General features: G+C 36.3%; 1 protein-coding gene and 1 long non-coding RNA gene across 2 annotated transcripts in view; one reads left to right on the forward strand and one right to left on the reverse strand.

Annotated features, from left to right (window-relative positions):
- Positions 1-360: 360 nt before the first annotated feature.
- Positions 361-24661, reverse strand: part of LOC135218652 (uncharacterized) — a 401138-nt gene continuing 376837 nt past the window's right edge. Inside the window, exon 3 of the long non-coding RNA XR_010315373.1 lies at positions 361-592. This is a non-coding gene — a long non-coding RNA (uncharacterized LOC135218652). The remainder of the gene's footprint in view (positions 593-24661) is intronic.
- Positions 1976-4245, forward strand: LOC135218529 (frizzled-8-like). Its single transcript, XM_064254891.1, has one exon. The coding sequence runs from the start codon at positions 2145-2147 to the stop codon at positions 3999-4001; it is 1857 nt and encodes a 618-aa protein (XP_064110961.1). The 5' UTR covers positions 1976-2144; the 3' UTR covers positions 4002-4245.

Here is a 24661-nt window from a genome sequence, read left to right on the forward strand (position 1 = left end):
TTTAAAACGCCGATGGGTGGTATGACGCTGAACATTCATTATCCAAACCCAGGTCAGTGTCTCGCAGAGGAAGGATAGACAGATTCCTCATTTCATTCTCAAATTCGAGTTCAACAGATTAAACTGGTTCATAACAACAATACTAGGAATCTAAAGGATAAAAAGTTCATAGCATATTGTTCGTTGCACTTTCATTAAATGTACTGAAAATAATCACACACACACACACACACACACACATATATATATATATAATATATATATATATATATATATATATATATATATATTATATATATATATATATATATATATGTGTGTGTGTGTGTGTGTGTGTGTGTGTGTGTGTGTGTGTGTGTGTTTAGGTACGGGTTATATGCTTTTTAGACATGGTTATTAAATTACTACCGATTTGTATAAGAATTGACTTACCATTATTTTCTAAAGTCCCATTTTCAAAAACCTTAAACAACATGAAAATACAGGATACTTAGTGCTACAAAATTTTCACTAAACTACCACGTTAAAATTCAAAACTCACCATGATAAATGAACCTCAGTTATTCATAATACTACATCTGGAATACTCACCCTGAAAAGAGAAAAAATCTGAACTGTGACACGTCGTTGTAACATACAGTATGAAGTAATTATTGTAAGTATCTCATTTTTTTTACAATTAATACTAATCTTCTCTAGTTCGTTTCCACTGACGATAAAAGTGCATAAAGTTCCTATAGTAATATAGGGCTTTCAAAGATAATCTTGCCACTCAAAGAAAATAAGGAGATTTTTTCCGTATCATAATATACTTCACACCACTTCCCACTTAAACTCGGAGAAATTTGCCGCAACGGAAACCCTTCGATAACCGAGCAGTAAAACAGCACTTAAATCAGGCCACTACATATAAATAGATATTACATTCCCCACACATAGCTTCCGTTCCATTTCGTAATTTAGTTATGGCCACTGGAATGGAATAAATATCAATAATGGGAACTTATAATTTTTCGATGCATTTTAATGAGCAAACACAATTATAGGTTCAAAAATGTAAATTTACCAATTAGTAATTTGCATCAATTCACACATGTATAAATGCATGCATTTATAAAACTTACTAGTACAACTTCATGTATGCGCGTGCAAATAACTGTTCACGCTTACAAACACGTGTAAGCAGAAACGACACACACACACAGAAAGAGAGAGAGAGAGAGAGAGAGAGAGAGAGAGAGAGAGAGAGAGAGGAGAGTACTACCATATCAGTGCAGCTTCAACCATACGAATGCAAGCATTATTGCGTATATATGGATTGCAATGCGGAAGTGTACTTAAATGCAACTCTCACTTACAGATGAGGAAGTGTGTAAGTGTGTTTGTGCGTGTATTCATCGATAGTCTACTTACCCTTGTATCTCGATCAATGATAAAAAAAAGAAAAAAAAGCGAGAGGAAAGAAAAACATCCACAGGCACACGTATTCCAACCAAAGGAACCTGCCAAGGGTGGGAGGTGGGATGACATGTGGTCCTTACAGGTAGAATATGCCCTAACTTGACACGAGTTTCTTTTTGTTACAGGTCACCGGGAGAGCCATGCCGAGATGAAACGACAGCGCCGATTGGTCGTTCAAGCAGCTGCGCCTGTGCTTATTGGCCGAGTGGGCGTCGGCTCCTCTGGAGGGTAACTGTCGGGACTTCTGCTATATTCTGTCGTGCTGGAGTTTCTCTTTTCACTTCTATAAATATAAAATTTTCTAATGATCGCTAAAAGTGAATTATAGAAGGAAGATTGAACCGACTCGTCTGAAAGTTGTAAATCTACGATAAACACCGACTTAATCTGTTATTTATCAGAAAAAAACAGTGGTACCTGGATTCCCCTCTCTCGCTCGCTCGCGCTCTCTCTCTTTCTCTCTCCCTCTCCCCCTCTCTCTCTTTCGTTCTCACTCTCTCCTGTCTCGAGGCTCGGGGTCGGGGGACGCACGCTCAGTTAGTGTGAACCTGACTCCCCTCGAGGGCGGATGTGGATCGATGGTTGTCGGTGTCGCAGCGCTCGCCTGAAAACAATGGTGTCGTAAAAGTGACCGCTAAAGCCATGGCCAAGTTATCGTTCCCAAAGGGTTTGTAGAGCCCGCGATGTACTGCTCCACTGACGAGGGTATAGCGGTAGCGCAAAAGCGCCGTCGTAGCGCCATGATGATGTGGAATTCTGTGTGTCTGTCCTTCCTCATCCTCCTGGTGGCGACCATGGTCGGTGCCACAGAGGGGGAGACAGCCAAGGAGTCCCGATGCGAAGAAATCACCATTCCAATGTGCCGCAGTATCGGATATAATTACACGTCGATGCCAAATCAGTTCAATCATGACAGTCAGGACGAGGCTGGACTGGAAGTCCATCAATTTTGGCCTCTGGTGGAAATAATGTGTTCGCCCGACCTGAAGTTCTTTCTGTGTTCTGTGTATGCGCCCATCTGCATTGAAGACTACGATAAGCCCTTGCCGGCCTGCAGGAGCGTCTGCGAAAGGGCAAAGGCCGGCTGTGCACCAATTATGCAACAGTATGGGTTTAAATGGCCCGAACGCATGGACTGTTCCAAACTTCCCGAATATGGCGATACATTGAACCTGTGCATGGATAAGCGTAATGGCTCTGCGCCGGAGGAGGAACGGCCCAAAAACTACGGGAATCTAGATAAAAAATGTCGAGGTAAGAATTCTAAATATTGTCCTAAACCGACTCGCAAGGACACATGCAAATGCACTTGTCAAAGACATTTGATCTCGCTCGATGCTTCTTATCGACAGTTCGGACCCAACCGAAACGAGTCCTTCTCAGTAGGTAGTGTTGCCGACTGTGCATTGCCCTGCCACGGGATTTATTTCAGCGAAGACGAACGGACATTCGCCCAATTCTGGATAGCCACTTGGGCCATTCTGTGTTGCGTGTCAACATTAACGACCATCACTACTTTCTTGATTGATATGGACAGATTCAAGTACCCGGAAAGACCCATTATCTTCCTGAGCGGATGCTACTTCATGGTGTCCGTCGGGTATATCATTCGCATGGTAGCTGGGCATTCAGAGGTTGCATGCGATGGGGATATGATCATCTACAACTACCATCTCGTCCGCCACAACCCTTATGGGTCTGGCCTTTGTACGACGGTGTTCCTCCTCATCTACTTCTTCGGGATGGCCTCCAGCATCTGGTGGGTGGTGCTGGCTTTCACCTGGTTCCTGGCAGCGGGTCTCAAGTGGGGCAACGAGGCCATCGCGGGATACTCAACCTGGTTCCACCTGGCGGCGTGGCTTCTCCCAACCATCCAGAGCATTACCGTCCTGGCACTGGCGGCCGTCGACGGCGATTCAGTTGCCGGCATTTGCTACGTCGGCAATCAAGACATCGGCAATCTTCGTGGATTCGTCCTGTCACCCCTCTTCGTTTATTTGGTCCTTGGCTCTTGCTTTCTTCTGGCCGGATTCGTCAGCCTATTCCGGATCAGAAACGTCATTAAGCAGCAAGGAAGAACCAAAACTGAAAAACTCGAGAAGTTGATGATAAGGATCGGGGTGTTCAGTGTTCTGTACACCGTGCCAGCTACGATCGTCATAGGATGTTACTTCTACGAGCAAATGTACGTCGAGGACTGGCAGGACTCCCTCGTCTGCCCCTGCAGCACTCACCAAGGGGAGCGACCCGATTACTCTGTGCTGATGCTGCGTTACTTCATGACGTTGGTGGTGGGCATCACGGCCGGTTTCTGGATATGGTCTGGCAAGACACTGGATTCCTGGCGGAGGTTCTATCAGCGTGTGTGCCCCGGCGCCCACGCTCACACTTACGAGTACCCAACAAGACCCATGAAGCAGGCAACGGCGCCTTCCTGCGCTTCCTTCCCACCTCCGCCCATGAGCGCCCAGGGCACCGCCCACAGTGTAGCGTCACACCTGGGCTCCGTTAACAAGACACTGCCCTTGTCACACGTATGACAGGAGGGGGAGGAGGGGGCTTACATTCCTGGACCTCAGAGCAGTATTGGAGGCTGCCAAGGGGGCAGCAGTGTTGTGGGGGGTGGTGCCCCCTCCACCTGTCACAGTGTCACCACACCACATGTTTACGTTGACCCAAGAGACGTGCCCTATGACCTCTAAGAGGGCAAAATAATGTCACGTCCTCATGAAAAGAAAAAGAGTATTTTATGTGTGAGGGAATATATATATATATATATATATATATATATATATATATATATATATATATATATATATATATATATTTATATTTATATATTTTATTTATTTATATATATATATATATATGTATATATATATATATATATATAATATATATATATATATATATATATATATTTGAACTCATCTTTATTTATATTACCAAAAGACTCTGCAGTATTATCTTTCCAGTATATGTGGCATGTGCTGTGGGTGTGTGCATAAAACTGAATCATTAGAAAGACAACAGGAAAGGCGGAACTCACGATTAGCCTATCAAGGTTCCATTCCAATAGTGAACTATATAATAACAAAGAAAAACTATTTCATCGATTAAACTTTCTTAGTGAGTTAACGTCAGAAGTGTAAACCAAAGAGGTGAACTCTCGTGTGGTTGACAACTTCCTTAGTTCTTAAAACAGGCCTAATGGTGGTGCCAAAATGGCAACCACAAATTCTTGCTGTGATCACACGTATCCAAGGAGGAGGTTAAGGAGAAGTTAAGAGTATTATGTGTTGTATACCTTTAACTATTTTGGGGTTGATATGTATACTTTCTTATAAATATAAGATATACCAAATACAATTTTTTTTTTTTGTCTGGCATTGTTAGGGCAAGTCTGTTGGCTCATTTTTAAAAATAAAAAATGAGTAAAAAAATCTTACGTCTACTCATCTCATCTTCTACCAATGAGAACTAGATTTATTTCATAATTTCCTTTGCATTCAAATACGTCGAAAAATACAAGACTTTTGCATATTTATTCGTTCACGTGCATTACTTGTCTTAAATTATCAATTACTTTACATATTTAATCATTCATTTCAAGATTTCCTTTCAATTCAAATACGTCGAAAAATAAATGAATTTTGCATATTTATTCATTCACGAGTATTACTTTTCCTAAAGATTATAAATTACTTTACATATTCATTATTTCATCAAGTTAATCATTGTTCAACATGAACATATGATAAGTTTTAAGACTAATATGAAATCATCATTTAATCAATAAATCACTTTTAATTTGTCAAGATAAATCCTTTATACATTTCTCATTCAGAACAATTTCGACCGTTTATCGCAGTCAAGTAACCCAACTGACTGCTTGCTTAGCCCAACAAGTCAGCGCCAACGCCCTAGTCGGCCAATCAGTGAAACCTGTGTGCCATAACCGTAACAGATAATAAGTATTGTGTTTAGAGTATTCCCTTTTTTTTTTAATCACGCCAAAGTTAACTTTATTGCCATGTATGTGCTCTGCATTTGCACAAAGAAAACTGTTCACGCGTTCAAGTCAGAAACAGTTAAGATATAGGGCACTGATAGGACACGACTATCATATTAACAGCAATTGTCTTATTAATGTGGTGGTCGTGGAGGTAAAAATATAATACTAAAAATATATAGTGATGATATATGATACTAATGACCGTTCTACAAGGTGCAATCAAAATAGGATGTATTATATTGGTGTAATTATGTTGAATTATTTAAATGTATAAATGTACATTTCTTGTATAAAGGTATTCACATTTCTAGTGTGTACAACTGTACATAAATCACATTTCTAGAGTGTACATAATCTAGCTTTTGAACCATGTCTATATGTGCTATAAATGTGTTTTATATGTATTGGCTTTAAGGCGAATTTGCATATCATTATAAATTAAATCTATTCTGTGAATTAACACAATTGTTTCAATTATCTTAATGTTCAGTATTTTGAATAGTGTGTGGTTATTAAAGAGAAAAACTGATTTAAAAAAATAATAATAATAATGGGGAAATCTGCATGAGGGAGTTGACTGATCCACGGTAACTTCAAGAGTTCTGGAATTGTTACCACAACATTCAAGGGGCAACAGCATATTCAACAGATCGAAGATATCTCTTTACCGTTATTGGTTATTAAATACTTTGCAGTATAACAAGTTCTATTTGGCAATCTGTCCATGAAAGGTCTAAGAAAGCCGTACAAGACATCAACAAAAATATACCGTAGAATGTTGAGGTGGACGCAGGTCAAAAATAGAAAAAAATATTAAAAGAAACATTGGAAGTATAAAACACCTATCCCATTGTTTGTGCTTAACAACGAAGTAAATATGGGAAACCACTTCTCATTTCATTCTGCCGTTCTTGTAGCCGCTTGCCACTCTCATTCCTACACCCACTAACAAAAGCACTTGCATTAGCGATGAAACTGTTTCCATGGACGTAACGAAGTACGAAATATAAAAACATTCATTTCATGACCGCTAAAAAATGATTGTTTTTAAACGAACAGGAACAACAGGAAAACTGTGTTGGGTATGAACTCACGTATGTTAAATTTAACTGCAAGTTACTGAAACACAACCTGCAACACATTAGGAAATGAAAATATGACTCCCTCTGTAACGGACATAAATGGAAATATGAATAATTCTAGGCACGAATGCTTTAAAAGGAAATGAGCAATACTAGTAAAGAACAATCACACCCTCAATGAAAAGAAATAATCATATATTTACTAACCGTTATGCACATCGTTTGAAAGAAGAATATTAAGGATAGTGTTATAATGAAACTTGTTAGTGCAGCACGTTTATCAATCAAATAAACAGCAGGAAAATACTTCCACGCAAGCCACCGAGAAATGGCATACCTGGCAAATAAAAAAAAACTTTATTAAATACCTTTTCCAAAATAAAAACAGCACTGAAATCATCTGATACTAGCAGCTGAGAGGAGAGTTAGATAAACCATATACGCAAATGAAATCAAAATTGAAACATGTGATTCCCCTGTCACATGAAGAAATACAGGAGAGAAAACGGCGAGACTTGAGAGGTGGGCGTGTCCACTAGGGTTTGACGAAACGGAAGTTCCATGAGTCAGACAGTTTACAAGCGTTCAGGAAGATACACTAACGAGCGGAGACGGCAGTTTACAAGGGATGGAAATAATACTGTGAACGGGGTTATATAAATTGCAGTTTGTATTATTTTTTGAGAGATGTGGGAGACCTGTTTAGATAACTGATTAATTCATTCTCGTAGTAAGCCGTCAAGACGACTGAGATCGTCGACGCTGGAAAATGTTCTGAAAATTATGGATAATTTTTGGACTAAAAGAATCCTCATACTTTGATAGAAATGTGTGCTTCAAATCCATTCTTTGCAAATACGTTTATATCTTGGACCTATTATGTTATACATTTTGAAGCGTCAAAGACTGGAATGATCAAAATTACATAAAAATATCACCATAGTTCATAAGCAATTCTGATGGTAATGACGAAAACATAAAATCTGATGTACTTTTATATGCACGCATAGTTTCATAAAACAAATAAAGAAATGTTAGCAAAATCTTTTTAAGCTTTTGGTACGCAAGTATTTCACATGGGAAAAATAACAACTATCTTTCCCATTACATTAAGTCTTGTTATTTCTACGGACTGCTGGCATTCTCAAATGTGAGTTCGGAGTGAAGTTTTTCAATTCATTTACCTTATATGAAAAATGTGCCAAGATATTCTGACTCAAAATTCCTTTCTCAAAATGTGCTTTCATTCCAACTACTCAATGGATTTCCCTTCATTACCAAACCAGATATTCTCCAATCGCAATATCGAGTTTAATATCTTTTTTACTCAACCATCTAATATTCATTAAAAGTCTAATTAAGATGATGTACATCTTCAGATCGTGAGATCGATAAACTAGATACCTGAATGACCCGGTCTCCTTTTGCTCTCTGGATGATTGAGTAACCTTCTCTCTCTCTCTCTCTCTCTCTCTCTCTCTCTCTCTCTCTCTCTCTCTCTCTCTCTCTCTCTCTCTCTCTCTCTCCTTGGTAACCTGGTAACAAAACTGAATTGTATCCTTTTGCTAAATGTGAAATTCCAACGAAAAACATTTAGTCCAAATTATATACATTAATTTTGCACTTATTGCGCACTAAAATATTACCATCACAAACTAATGCCCAATACTTTCTTTTTCGTTACATACTTGTCATCTAAACGTTCTATACAAACAGGATGTAACATACAGGCACTATCTTATTCAGTTTAAGGCAATATCACATCCATTTACCATGATTATAACAATGAATATCAATCATTTGTGGAAGCTATGTATAAGTACAAACAGATTCACGTATGACGTTTGTATTAATACAGTAAGCAACATGAACTTACAAAACACGAAGTCTATGGTTACAGGACTAAAAGAAAAAATACATAGTCATTCAAACTCTAGCGTAAAGCCATAATAATTGGAATAACTTGACTGCTCTTAGCTGCCACTTACTCAAGAGTCAAAAACGTTCTTTTGCTCCTTCTAGCAATTTCGGTGCGGGAAATAGCCAAACAGAAATTGAATTTAGTAGATATTACGAAAACAATCCAGATATCTAATTCCTCTGTATTTCTCCACAAAAATAAAAGACAACGCATATTTTTATTGACGACTGAAATACACTGATCAAATAAAAGGTCTCAGAAGAAATGTATATACACTGTATGCTCAACATTCAACTGTACTTCCACAATTAAAATTATGACAAAAATAGATACAAACACGCCCACCTTAACAGAAAATATGAGGATACGTTGAACATGGACTGACTTCGCTCGTACCGGAGCACGCACGTCTCAAAAATGTTCGGTTGCAATAAAAATGGATTCCCTAAAAAAATGGTTCTTTGAGATATAATTTTCGCCGAACCGGACTTGAACGTGTTCCGTGCACCAAACTGTGCAGGGGACTAGCATGTTTCCGGGCACTTACATATAATGAGCTTGATATCAGCAGCGCAGCAACATATGCTTTCCGTCCATGAATCATGCAGCTTCACCCTATCGTAAGTTACAAGGTAGGATCTACGTCTCTACATATACAGATGCTTCCAAATATATATATTTTTTTTTATATATATCTATATATATATATATATATATATATATATTATATATATTATATATTATATATATATTATCTATATATAATTATAATAATAGTATAATATATATATATATATATAATAATATTTATATAATTATATATATATAATATATTATATATTATAATATAATATATGTATGTGTGTGTATTATATATATAATATATATCATATATTAAATAATATATATATAAAATATAAAATAAATAAATATATATGCATAGAAATATAAATATAATATATCTCTATATCATATATATATATATATATAAATAATATATACACATTCAGGCCATAATGAACAATACATTACAGTAACTGCATGTTAACCAAAATAAATATAAATGCTCATTAATTCTTTGAAATCTATGAAATGACTGATAGACTGACAGATTTTCGTTAACCTAAAGACAGGTAGACTCGTCTGGCAAAGTTATTCCACATCATGTGCTTGTATATGAAAATATACACCTAAAAATACGCTTACATATTAAACACACCTATAAATTAACTTTCATCAACGTAATCTCCAAATAAAAATCTTACGTCTAAGAATTAATTCCTAATTCACCATTCCTCACGCAGTCAACATAAGATTAAAACGAGGATAAATCGGAATTATTCCTTGGCCAAACCGAATGAAATTTTATTGGGTCAATCTCATAGAATTAAGAGGAATCACAACTAAATCAAGTCTTCATGTCAGCTATTTTAAGTAAACAATGAGTATCGTAGGTTTATATACCCACAAATATCAATCCAGACAGATTTAAAAGCTTTGTTCCGTGCTAGCATAAAGGCTGTGGTCACTTCTTAAAGATGTATATCAACGAGTCCTGGGTATCGAGCCTCGGGACTACTTGAGGCGAAAGGCCAGAACAACTTCAAATCAAGACATTCATTTATACCTTTGCTGTTTGCGTCCTCTTTTCCCGAGATTGTGGACGCGTGTTCAGTAACATGGTCTTATATTAGTGTCTATCTATGGCATCTCAAAGTGAACCCCGTCATTCGTCCATGCAACTGACAGAACATAAAACGAAAATACCGAGTATACACACACAAAAAATCTAGCATAACTGCATTCACACGATACACACAACTGCAGTCCGTATAAATGTTGACTGGTTCCTCCATATGTGGCTAAAACACTCCACACCCTCAAACTCGACAGCGATCGATCTTCATGAAAGAAATATAGACAACAGCTTTACTCTCTCTCTCTCTCTCTCTTCGAGCAATGAACTGAACTGACTGCACAAAACTTAGTTTGTTGCCCTTGAATGTACATATACAAATGATAAATAAAATACACAGCAAACCAAGACTACATATAATGCACTTAGCTTTGTTGTTCAAACCACATATGAGTTCTTTCACATGCAAAGAAACTGAAAGCTTTTTAATTATTAAGCATTATTCTCTCTCTCCCCCTTAATCACCACGCCCACATTAAAGCCATGTGAATAGGGTTCCATGAATAAATATACAAGTCTGATAACTCACTTGCAGTTATTTCTAGCACCACACACATATATATACACGTGTATGTTAGTTTATCTTGATGTCTAGGTGGATGAAGTCAATATTACTCTACTAGTACACAAAAAAAAGGTCATATGGGCTCAAATTTGGTCCGGGTAGAAGGATTTATTACATATAATTTTTTCAAGACATAATAATTTCCGAGGTAAATCGAATAAGATATATAAGGGCTACTTGCGGTTATTTACATATGTATGTGCGCATAATATGTCTGTGTATGTGAACAATTACAAACTATGGCATATATTTTAAATTTCTGCATCAAATTTTTGTCTTCCTTGAAAGTCATATTTTTCTTTAACTGTTTTCTATAAATTTACTATGGGTTTAACGTGCAACAGAACCTTTGCATTTACATATGATGGGTACCTCCTCTTGGTCTCATGCTGTGTCTACGATTGACAAACTCCGTGTGAAGGTGTCAACATTTACTTTCATGTGCAATGACGCATAAATGGGAACAGATATGAAGATTACTCTTATCTGCATATTCCATCAATTACCACATTATTTCCTCGGTTTACATAACTTATACTAGTCCTCAATGTGAAGTTTGTGTTGGTGGTTTGAATTCTGGGAAAAAAATTACATATGGCCATTGCCTGATCTAATAGCAAATGAATAAACCCTCATGGTTAGCCTAAGTCTATGAAGTGTAGTTCGCCTTATTAACTCGGACTCTACGTCAAGTGCTTCTTCCCTATTATTTCCTCGCTCTATATTGACCCAGCATACATTTTCTAATTGTGATTTCCCACCTGTTACGTTCAAGCAGTATTTTTCATGGTTTTTGCCCATATATCCAACCATTAGCCTAAGGAATTTCAACTAACAGGGTAATTTTAACCCATGAGTCATGGAGAGAACTTCAACACAAGTTGTTTTACATACCTACATTCAACAACTTACGCTGAACTTCGACCACTCTCCTCCTCACACACACACACACACACACACACACACACACACACACACAATGAATCAGTCACCTTCTTGCATGCACACACACACACACACAGTATCCTTGATTGTAGACCTCCCACTCCATCATGACCCATGACATCAACTCCAACCAACATTTTCAGTCTCAGTCACCTCCAATAATTGCAAATTATACACCCCATTTCCCCAAATTGACCAAACCATTTAAAAAACACTGATCGCTCTTTACTTAAATTTAAAATAATTTCAGCCAGCCACTCTTAACTCCAAATATACAATTCAGCAACTTTTGCATTTTACTCACATTCACATTTAGGACCTACTATTGGGCCCCCTTCTCTTCCAAACCTTCTGCTGATGTCCTGTACTTCTATTGTTTCACCTATTCTGAGACTTGTCTGTTCTCTCATCCTACTATCACTTATCACATTTGGTCCAAAATACTTTCAGTAACTTTCACACATTCACCATCTATACTGTCCTTCATTTCACTCTAGTTAGCTTCATTTTTACCCAAATTACCTTATTCTAGTTTTACCTCCCCCTTACGAATATATCATATTTGTTATAAGTGTTTCTGAAAAATGTTTCCAATATCAAGTCTTACTTCACTGATTGATATCACAGCATTGATTTCTTGCTGGAGTTCCTCAACTGAAAGGTTTCTTATGTAAGCTTTCTTTGATTATTTAGTTTCGCAAATTACTATGCAAAAAGATTTCTTTCTTTTCATAATAAGCTATTGTTTTTAATATTCTTTACCTTCCTTTCTTCACACATATACTTTTCATTCTATGGAACCTTGCTCAGCAAATTTCTGGCCTTTGGCAGTACTACTACTACTACTACTACTACTACTACTACTACTACTATTAATATAATAAATAATAATAATAATAAATCACCAACTGATTACTGTCTCATAAGCGGACATCAGCCAGTACAGTCAACTGACGAGACCTTTTCTGACCTCATAACTTGGTACATGCATATCCTGTCCTTTCTGTAATTTCTACGGATAACATTACAACACTCTTATCTAAGGCTTATTACTCCAAACTGGAAACTTCCTAAATTTTGTAACACAAGCTTCAATTTTTTCATAACAGCTTCTAACTAGCCTCTACAGTCTACATCTTACACATTCCCAACATCCTTCATGTCGAATCTCTAGCCATCTTTCTTACGTTTCTCAGTATCTGTGTACACTGCATTCAGCTGATTGCCTTTATTCTCAAGGTACTCGAACAACAGGTTTTTAAAATTCTGTATATAATGTGTGTGTGTGTGTGTGTGTGTGTGTGTCAGCACGTGCGTTGGTTCTTCGTCCATGCTTTACTTTCCAATCAATATGAATTGAAGACTGGTTGGGTGCATTCCATCTCACACCTTCCACTTGCAGGCTTTGAAGTCATTTGGTGCCTGCCTGCTGTGTTCTCGGTGTTGCTGGCTTGAAGGAAAGATTTTTAACCAAAGGAGAAGTATCAGTATTTTCTATTATCATTTATGTAAACCTCCATTCTTTCTTTTGCTTCCTAGTGCACATGTCACTTCAGATCACATGTACGTATATATTTTCGGTGTCACTTGTATTAAAGTACGTATGCGAGTGTGCACACTGACAACAGAGGTATAGCGTAACATAAGCATACTACATTTCATACAATATTTTAGTTCAGAACATACGCCAAAACGAGGGTAATATCTATATCAATTATTATGATGGCGCCTAGTCATGTGTAAAAGAGGAGCGGCAGCTATAAAAATAATGTTAATACGTAACACCCAGCAAGTGGGACCGTTAGACGTACATAAGAGAGCATTATGTCAGCGTTTCGGCAATGAGGCAGCTACTCTACACAATACGTGGGGGGAATAAATGTCTTTGCGAGACCCCTTCATGAATTTTGCATGACAACTTCATAAGGACGAAGAAAATGGCTCTATACGACACGGTCGTGAGGATTTATAATGTTTAGGCACCATTAAAAAATATCCATAGGAAGAAAACTCTCTCTTTATTTGCAGACCCTCTAATAACTAATAATCAAAAATCATCTCGGGTAGAATTACAGCTATGTATGCAGCAGATTATTCCAGCATATGCTACGTGAAAAAGATAAAACCTACCTCCCAAAAAAGAAATTTCACTCATGAAAGCTCTCTCTCTCTCTCTCTCTCTCTCTCCTCTCTCTCTCTCTCTCTCTCTCTTCAAGTATCCCCTTCTCTTCGCTTCGCCGTACCTCAATTATGACAATTAATGAAGTGCAATGCTGTAATCAACAAACAGGGGAATCTGTCTGAGTACTTCATACCTCCAGGTTAGCGCTGGTTCACAAGCTACTATCTTTGAAGCTTAACGCGTATCCAGAGAAGTAAAACGTCATAAAATAGGGACCGATATTTGCAAAATGATATGGACTATACCCTGTCCAGTCATTCTAAATGCAAGGAAGATGAAAACAAAGAGTAAAAAGTGCTGGGCTTTACCTCTGAGGGTGTGACCCAAGATAACTTACAAGTAAGTGGATCTTTGAGGAGAAAGTTGAATTAAGGAGGGAAGACTGATTCACAGACAAACGGCAAAATCTTGACATGCTGTTTGCTCTTAATAGGTATAACTGACATCCTATGTACAACTAATATGACATTTTAATCTTCCTGACCAAGAATTCTACCCCCAACATTTCATGCTATTGTCATTTTTCCTTTTCTTTTCAAACAACAAAATACAAAAGTTTAGACATACACTAATCAACATATTTCTGGGAAAGTTACCGATAACGTTGGTATGCTGGAAATCACATGTTCATAAGGAGTGTACCTTACATGTTTATAATACTAATGTTAAGGCATCCATTGTGAACGATACCGTTTCGATAAGCTATCACAGAGGATTAAGGATTGTAAATCAATTATGATTATCTAAAGCCCTTAGGCGTGAACTACGAATTCTACAACGAATCAATCAAAACTCTCAAACATTATATTCATTAATAATATATAAAACATCTATAACAATCCAGTTTATGCATTGTATATTCGTTTAAGGTCGAACGTCATAATAAAAAGTAAACCATTCTAATGAATTTAATAGTGCTTTAAAAGAATATACGATCTCATGCATCTCTCGGGTGTCTTCTTAATCATAAAAACGTGATAAAAACAGAACTGGAGCATTTTGTCACGGTTAATGAAACGCTGTCGTGAGGAGATGCGCTCTCCATTACATTCAATTCTATTTTCACCAAGGCGCTGAATTTAACCGGAAGGCATGACAATGTGTTCATATATGCACATGTGCACAATATGTGTATCTTTGTATACAATACATAAATGCATCCACTACGTAGGTGACAGAAATTAACTACCACAGGCATCAAACAGCGAAAGGGGGTTTTATTGCATACACTGCTTTAATGTCCATCCAATTCAAAATCCAAAGCTGACTTGCACACACAGTTGTGTGTAAATAAGAGAGAGAGAGAGCGAGAGAGAGAGAGAGAGTAATCTAAAACTTTTTGTGATACAAACGCAACATTTAGCAAATACATGATATTAAAACTAAACACAAACTGGTTCAAACAAATGCCCTATACATAAGCTACCATAAAATACATCTAATTAGGCAATGGCTGGGAGAACACATTAATGCCTCGCCATTATCAGAGAGATATGGGACACAATGGCCATTTTTCCATACATAAATCATAACTAACCCTAGGCTGAGCTACACAAAGAAACGTCTTGGGTTCTAATCGGATTTCACCTTGTTTATAAGATTTATTTTACATCACAATACTATTTTCACTGCTCTTTCTTCTGTACACTGAACTTCTTTCACTTAAGGATTATGCCAACCAAGAGTTTATCCACAAATGCGAGAGAAAATCAATTTATGACAAGCCGTAATAATTTCCCCTCAGTCAGGATTGATATCTTTGGTTTTCATTCGTGATATCAAGCTTTCGATGCAAAACTGTTTCTGGAAACATTGTATTTACATTTTATTGATTTTCACTACATTTAACTAATACTCTCTCTCTCTCTCTCTCTCTCTCTCTCTCTCTCTCTCTCAATCACCGATAAAGGCAACACTTTCAATTTACGAAACAAGATGTTTGGAAAGGTTTGGTTTACAAAGTAAAAACAAGATAAATTCCAGCAACAAATACATAGGAAAAACAAGAAAAAAGCAAGTATGTCACACATTGCCACTTGTATTTACAAACCACAACAAGTAACACACTACTACTGTTTTACTTGAATAAATTATTCACCTCCTATAATTAGGTATTGATCCACGATTCAGTAGTTGAGGAATGAATATGGCAGCGACTTTTTTTCTGTTAAAGGAAACTGCTTAGTGCGTATGTACAATTACTTACGTGGAAGTGTTTGTGATACTTCTGTGGCGCGTGTGTGTACGTACATACGTATGTATGTAGATTTACAAACTATAACAGGTAACATACTACTACTGCCTTACTTGAATAAATTAATCACACCCACACACACACACACACACACACCACACACACCACACACACACACATATATATATATATATATATATATATATATATATATATATATATATATATATATATATACACACACACACAGCCCACTGAAGTATCACAAGCATTGGCACGTACGTAACTGTACATACATTCGCCATAAGCAGTTTCCCTTAAAAAAAAAATCACTGCCATATTCATACTTCAACTACTGAATCGTGGATGAACCCCAAGTTCTTGGACACTTCCACAATATTAGCCATTCATTCATACATATTTATAGTATATCAAGGGCCTTCCTTTCCAATAGCTCTTTTACACGATCTATCCCACCTCCCTCCCTCCTAGATCTTCTCCTCCTCCTTTCCTTACCTACCACTTAATGTTAATCTCTACTTTCTTCTCTTGCATATCACTTCCATGTTAATCTCTTACTTTCTTCTCTTGCATATCACTTCCATGTTAATCTCTATTTCTTTTCTTCTCTTGCATATCACTTCCATGTTAATCTCTACTTTCTTCTCATGCATATCACTTCCATGTTAATCTCTACTTTCCTCTCTTGCATACCACTTCCATGTTAATCTCTACTTTTTTTTCTTCTCCTTGCATATCACTTCCCATTTGTTTTAATCTCTACTTTCTTCTCTTGCATATCACTTCAATGTTAATCTCTAATTTTTTTCTCTTGCCTACAACTTTATGTTAATCTCTACTTTCTTCTCTTGCATATCACTTCAATGTTAATCTCTACTTTCCTCTCTTGCATATCACTTCCATGTTAATCTCTACTTTCTTTCTCTTGCCTACCACTTTATGTTAATCTCTACTTTCTTCTCTTGCATGTCACTTCCATGTTAATCTCTACTTGCTTCTCTTACCTACAACTTTATGTTAATCTCTACTTTTCTCTCTTGCATATCACTTCCATGTTAATCTCTACTTTCTTCTCTTGCATTCTTACATATCACTTCTATGTTAATCTCTACTTTCTTCTCTTACCTACAACTTCATGTTAATCTCTATTAACTTTTCTTCTCTTACCTAAACCTTCATGTTTTAAATCTCCTACTTTTTTCTTCTCTTTACCTACCAACTTCATGTTAATCTCTACTTTCTTCTTTTTCAAGCATTATCTAACTCTTTTCTAGGTTACTGCAGCTTCTTCAAACTATTCCCTATTTCTACAAAAGCGAAGGTGGCATTCCTATGATTCTAACACTCTCAACCATTCATTCGTTCGTTTGTGCTGTTATCCTGGCTTATATAAGGTGAATTTCTATCATTATGTCACACTCCACTTGAAATATGTTGTAACAAATGAAAAGTAAGAAAAGAGAGAGAGAGAGAGAGAGAAGAGAGGAGGAGAGAGAGAGAGAGATAGAGAGAGAGACGAGAGAGAGAGAGAGAGAGAGAGAGAGAGAGAGAGAGAGAGAGAGAGAGAGAGAGAGAGAGAGAGAGATTTTTGCGAGCCAAGTTAAGTTCTCTGTGGGAAGCAAGAAAACTAAGACTGGAGAGTGACTGATTTGGTGATTAAGTGGTTTTGAGATAAGAACATGTCATATCTCGAAGACTGTTGATATCTTCATGGATCTCTGTAAGTTAAGGGATTGGGTCAATAATGTTAGTCAACGCTTTCCTAGTAATCCAGATGAACTTTTTTACCATCTTTATATATCCAAAAAGAGCAGGACTAAACAACCAGAGGTGAAGTCGGAATAACCAACATCATGGAATTATAAAGCGGAATTTTAACATTAATCCTAATCATTCCTCAGTAAAGGTTGAAGGTTAGATAAATCTAGGAACAGGACAAAATCCAAAGCTTTGAAGTCCAAGCAACCTAAACTGGCCGGTGACTTTGAAGTCCAAGCAACCTAAACTGGCCGGTGACTTATCCTTGCTACATGCAGAAAGATATGGCACATAGGCGATACAGGGACATAGAACACAAAATCTGAACTCTAAGGAAGAATACCTTTAACGATACTTATGTTACAAAGTCTACTATATTTGAGTTGATTTGTTTAACCTGAAATTGGTGATAATTCTGTCATTTCTCCAAATTATTTGCATCCATAACCTGACATTCCCTGTTGACTGACGTTGAAATGCACGTATAATTGTCTACCTGTTAGTGTTAGTCTTGACCTGCATTCTTGCTTTGCTTACTGGGACTGGGTCACATAGGCTGCTCACCAAATATCTGTGGAACAAACGAGTGTGGCCAATTCAAAGACGTGACAGAAGTCATTCACTGTGGCGTAATAATTCTTGATTTGGAAAATGCAAAATGCCAAAGATACGTCCGATTTGTTTCAATTCATGATCAGATTTATTATTCGGAGAAATCTGCCACTTATCAAAGATGGTGGAATTTGAAATTGTTAAATAATCACTGACAGGAATGGATACTATGAACTAGTCACAGTAGTTGCAACTTCACTGCTTTAGCGGAAATTCATTTCCTTTATGCTCTCATGGGCAGGATTCCAAAGTATCTTAACATTTCGATCAGCCTCATATAATTTGTGGAATGTAAACTTGATTTGCTGTAAAAGAGGTTGTGGATATTAACTCTGAAAGGCTTCTATAGGCCCCAAAGCCATGGGGGAGCACATTTTTAACAGTAATGTGCGCTAAATTCATTACACATGATTCAATCTTGAAGACAAAAGTATTGTTTGATAAAAAGATTTAATTTACTTTATTGAGGGATACCGGCAGCAATCCAACACATAGAGAACCCCTCTGCATAAACTGCATGCTGTGAACTTGATGTATTAGGATGGAATATACAGAAGAAACATGAATCAATATACATAATGGATTCAAGGTACAACAGAAGTACTGAATTCAAGATTATCAAACAAGATGCCTCAAGAAGTAAAGGAAATTTTTAACAATGTGAAAACTTAGGCATGAAGGAAGATATCTGGAGACATATGTACATTTTTAAACAGTTGAAGGGACGCAAGCGAAAGTTATTCATGAAAAGTGTAGTGACTGACGAACAAACAGGACTCACCTAATGTACCAACTGAGGGTCGAAAGGACAACCTCAAAAAATTAACTAGGATGATGATGATGATGATGATGGTTTTTGTGAGAAATTATACTTAGTTAATATATGTAAATTTTGCCGTCTAGTTCATTTTACTAACCACAAATATACGTTTAAAATAAGTGCATCTTTGTCCTTAATTTCGAATTGCTTTCCTTCCTAAAACCTACCCTCTATCAAAAAATCAGACACTTCACAGTCACAAATATCCCTTCTTTATGATTGCTTCATCTTTTGGGCAAAGAGCGACATCGGCAAGAATACGTACACAAAACAGAAAAGCCGTTCATATTTCCTCCTGAAATATAATTAATACTCCTCTCTATTGAATACTAGCCTATCCATAGCAACATCCATTACCTTCATTTAATATCACATCTGCCATGAATCTTTAATTTCATTTCATGTATTTTATTGTATTCCTAAAGCTAATTGATAAGTTCGCTCTTATAACCAGCATCACACAAAGCCTCGGCTTCCTTGGAAAGCGCGCGCCGAGCCTTTTTCTAAAGTGCCTACTATTACACCGCCCACCCCATCTGTTATCTCTCGGTTAGACACCAGCATCCCCACACAATAGAGCGTCTTTTCTTCATCTTTTGCTTATTTGTTCACTCGCTCCTCTTTAAATCAACGCCTATTTCAGTTCAACTTTATATACTTTAAACTGTCTTCAATACTCTACTCACCCTGGTTACGTACTATATCTCAGCATGCTATTAGTAATCTCTCTCTCTCTCTCTCTCTCTCTCTCTCTCTCTCTCTCTCTCTCTCTCTCTCTCTCTCTCTCTCTCTACTATGGGTAAGTAAGTCATAAGTATCTAATTTTCTCTCCTCTCTCTCTCTCTATCTCTCTCTCTCTTGTTTCTCTCTCTTTCCTCTCTCTCTCTTACTAGGGGTAAGTCACAAGTATCTAATTTTCCTGTTTCTCCTTTTTACCTTATTTGTTCTTTATCCCTTTGCATAAACTGTTTTTTTTTCCAATTCTGGTTTTCACTTTTTCTACCCGACTGCACACCCAGTGACACTCCGCACATTGCAATCGCACATTCTTCGGATTTCCAAATTTCGAAATTTAATTTGTGCTACCAACCGCCCTCCTACCTCTCCTTCCTTAATGATTATTAATCCCAGTCTCCCCGAACTACCTCCGCAACCCGTCCCCTTCTTTCACCCTATTTCTCTCTCGCCATACGTCTCCAAAACGGTGAATCTCAAACAAAAGCTTTTATTGATTTATTAACGATTGTCGACACAGGACCATATTATACGGATATTGATCTCTACCTTCAGTGACTAACCGCTGTACCAGCCCTGATGAGGCTGCTGCTGGACGCTGTGTACCGGTGTGGGAGTGGTGTCCTGGGGAGAATGAATGAAGGGGGGGGGGGGGGGGGGGTGGAGGAGAGGAGGATAGGAGGAGGGGGATACCAGCGCCATAGGGCCAGGGAAGAGGGAGGACTCATGACAGGATTGAGGAAAGAAAGGAAACTTGCCAAATGGGAGTCTGAAGAACGAGCAAATTCTTTCGCTTTGATTCTTCTCTGGACTTTCGCCAATGCTCAGAAGGAAACCCTTTACAACTAATTTTTTTTTCCTTCGTAGTCCGAATTTATATTTTTCATAGTATTTTGAATCTAATGGCAAATATTCAGGTTACCATACGGTGTAAAAAAAACACACGCTATGTTTACTTATACAATTATACACACACACACACACACACACACACACACATATATATATATATATATATATATATATATCATCTGAAAACACCTACACCCACAAGATTTTAACGTGTGCTTCTGGGGTTGAAAATATGTTGATAGTCTCAGAAATAACTTCCACCAACGGGAATAATCTAGTCATAACACACACAAACACGTAATATATATATATATATATATATATATATAATAGTATAGATATCTATATATATATAATATACACAAAATATATATACATATACATATATATATCTGTAATATATATATATTATCATGATATGTATATACATGTATATGGTACATGTATATGTATATTGATGTACATGTATATATGTATATGTTATATATATATATATATATATATATATATATATCATATTTCGCGAAATTTAAAGTAACGGGTGGTACGATAAATACTACTCAATTGGCACTGACGCCTTCATGCTATAACATTGAACATTCATGTTAAGACTTAAGTCTATATATATCCACACATAAATACGTACACAATGATTGTATAAATATATATACAATGAAAAATATATATATATATATATATATATATATATATATATATATATTATATATATATGTAAAAAGCGCCTCATTACAACTGATGATTTGGGGTTTAAAAAAAATTAATACATCAATAATGAAAAGAACGTCAGCGGAATTGACTAATTTAAAAAATGATTTATAATTACACAGCCTACCTGCCTATATGTAGAAGCGCATAACGCAGACGATTATAAAAATTGAATATTACATGAATTGGAGAGTATGCCTGAAAGGCACCTGACTGGAAATGATTAGTATCAATTAATACCAAAGTTAAAACCACCTTAATAAGGTTTTGCCGAATGGACTTTATTTAATACGCATGAACAAAGGCATGTCTTTATTAATTACTAATTTCCTTCCTATGTTCCGAGACCTTGGAATTCTTTTCCTGCTGTAGTTTTTCTTTATTTTTACCATTAACTCACATTTAAATGGTTACACCTCTAATGCATTGGGGGTTAAGGCCTCCAGTAACCCTCTCTATCGTCAAGAGTATCTCTCGTTACCAACGTCGTCAATTACAATATGAATATTATCATTTTCAAAATAGTTTAACCAGATCACTGAGCTGACTATCAACTCTCATAGGGCTGGCCCGAGGGATTTGAATGAAAGAAATACTGCACCAAGTCTAGTCCAAAGGCCAAGCACTGGGACCAATCAGGTCATTCTATGTGGAGGTGAATGAATGAAAATGAAACTAAAATCTGCACAAGGCATATGATTTGACACACAAACACAAGCACACAATAAATACATTTACTTGTGTTTCCATACCTACATACACTATAAAAATAAATTCTGAATAAGTAACATTTTCATTTTTTTTCCATTAAGCACTCAATAGGTTTTCGTATTTCCATTACTTAGTTTTTATATTTTATTAATTAAAACAGTATAGTTTTTTATGAATATCAAATTTGGAATGACTGAAAATGTTGAAGATTCTGACAAAATTTCCCTCATTCACTAATTGCTGCTGGCTTTATATGTTTGAATACATCCACATAATCACCAACAGCATCATCCATGACTCGTCTGGGGCTTAGAAGCCTTGACGTCACTCTGACAGACTGCACAATTGTAAGGTTTCTGATTACTAAATTTATGGTGACATACATACATACATAACTGCTGTAAGAACGCTCGAGCTCGTCAACGAAATTAAATGATTTTTCACAAAATGTTTAACTTGCAGAGAACTAAATGTAACATATATTTGGTGATTCCTTTCATCTTTTTACATGGTGGCGTAACCTTTTTAAACAAACAAAATAATACACTAGACAGGTAAGTAATAAGCACGTGACAATTATGTTTACCTTTATTTTCGTCATTTACTGTCTTCCGCAGAAGGTACAGTTTAAACTGAGGCTCCACTTTCGTTACATGAACCTAAATGTTTTATCATAAAAGTACTTCAAAGAAAGTACAAATATTTTTTTTCCATATCTTACCAAAGGTGAGCTTTAAAATTCACTTACGATCGTGTTACCAAGATGTTTTATAGAATTCAGGCCAGTTTCATTGCAGTATGAACCAACGTATACCTTAACAACCTATATCTATTTCACTTTACAACTTTATTCAATACTTCCTGCCTAGCGATACCAAGCACTTGCAATTATATAAAAAAAATCGTTAAAAATTTCCTGAACATGTCTCACAAAGTTACCTAATACTTTTTATTTGATTTTTCTCTCAACTAATTACACATTCATGGATCCAACCCTCTACTATGGCGTAAACTCTTAGCAAAATATAAAATTGACAAGAAACCCATTACAAGTTTTTTTTGGAGATAAATTCTCATTCTCAAACCCATTACAAGTTTTTTTATGGAGATAAATTCTCATTCTCATAGATCTGGTACTGAATACCATGATATGCTCATGAGATTTCGTATTTTCACAAATTATTATAAAATTAAGATGCTCGTAAATGGGAGAACCATGAAAAAATTATAAACCAGCAAACATATCATCAGGACCTTTGTAATATTTATCATTTTACAGACGTAGGTAACAGCTACGGTAGACACGAAGGACATCTGTCCTATATGCACAACACTCGTCTGTTAGGAGTGCAGATATCGTCTGTGGATAAACCAAGTTATCTCTGAGTCAGGTCTATAGCGTATAAAGTAGAATACCATTACAGACATTCAAACAATAGCAGTCGCACTGACAAGAACAGAGATCAGTAAAGTCCTACACCAGGGGTCCTTAACAGGGGGTATGAGACCCGCATGCTGGGGGTATGGGGGACTTGATCTCGGGATATTGGTATATATTTGATTTTAATTTGTGTCAATGTATACAAGCTTACATTTTGTAAATAACTATATAAAACTATGAATGCTTTTGATTTTCTTTTATGTTCTATTCCTAGCAATTCATACATAAAGTATGTATTAAACTAAGGATATTGAGTTATAATGTCAACAAATAGAACTAAAGTGGACTTGAGCAAAGGGGTATGGAACTATATTGGGCAATTCATTGGGGGTATGGAGTTGTCACAAGGTTAGAACCACTGTCCTACACATATTACTTTTATCTATAAAAATAAAGGACATCTCTTAGCTGAGGAATACCGTGTCTGTCTGCCTGTCTGTCTCAAGTGGTACTCGATACAGATAATCAAAAAATCACTTCTTAATCAAAACGTATCCGGAAAGTGTCTTTAACAAGTTATATCTCTAGAAGGCAAAACGAACATCCTTCGCACAAACAGATGCTCAAGACATCAACTGCACACTTAAAGAGTATCTCCTGCAAAGACCTACGATCAGTGAAGACAACAGGCTATATATTAAACATAATGAAATCATATTTATGTAAGACATCTGTCTTTCCTTGTATTCGGTATTAAGGGGTATTTGTAGTTTCGTATTGCCACACCATATATATATATATATATATATATATATATATATATATATATATATATATATAATAATACACACACACACACATATACACACACACACATATACACACATATAATAAATCTTAAATATATATATATATATATATATATATAGTATATATATTTATATATTATTATATTAGTTATGAACCACTATTGGGTTCATCAGG

The sequence above is a fragment of the Macrobrachium nipponense genome, chromosome 9 (genome assembly GCF_015104395.2).
Source record: "Macrobrachium nipponense isolate FS-2020 chromosome 9, ASM1510439v2, whole genome shotgun sequence".
NCBI lineage: Eukaryota > Metazoa > Arthropoda > Malacostraca > Decapoda > Palaemonidae > Macrobrachium > Macrobrachium nipponense.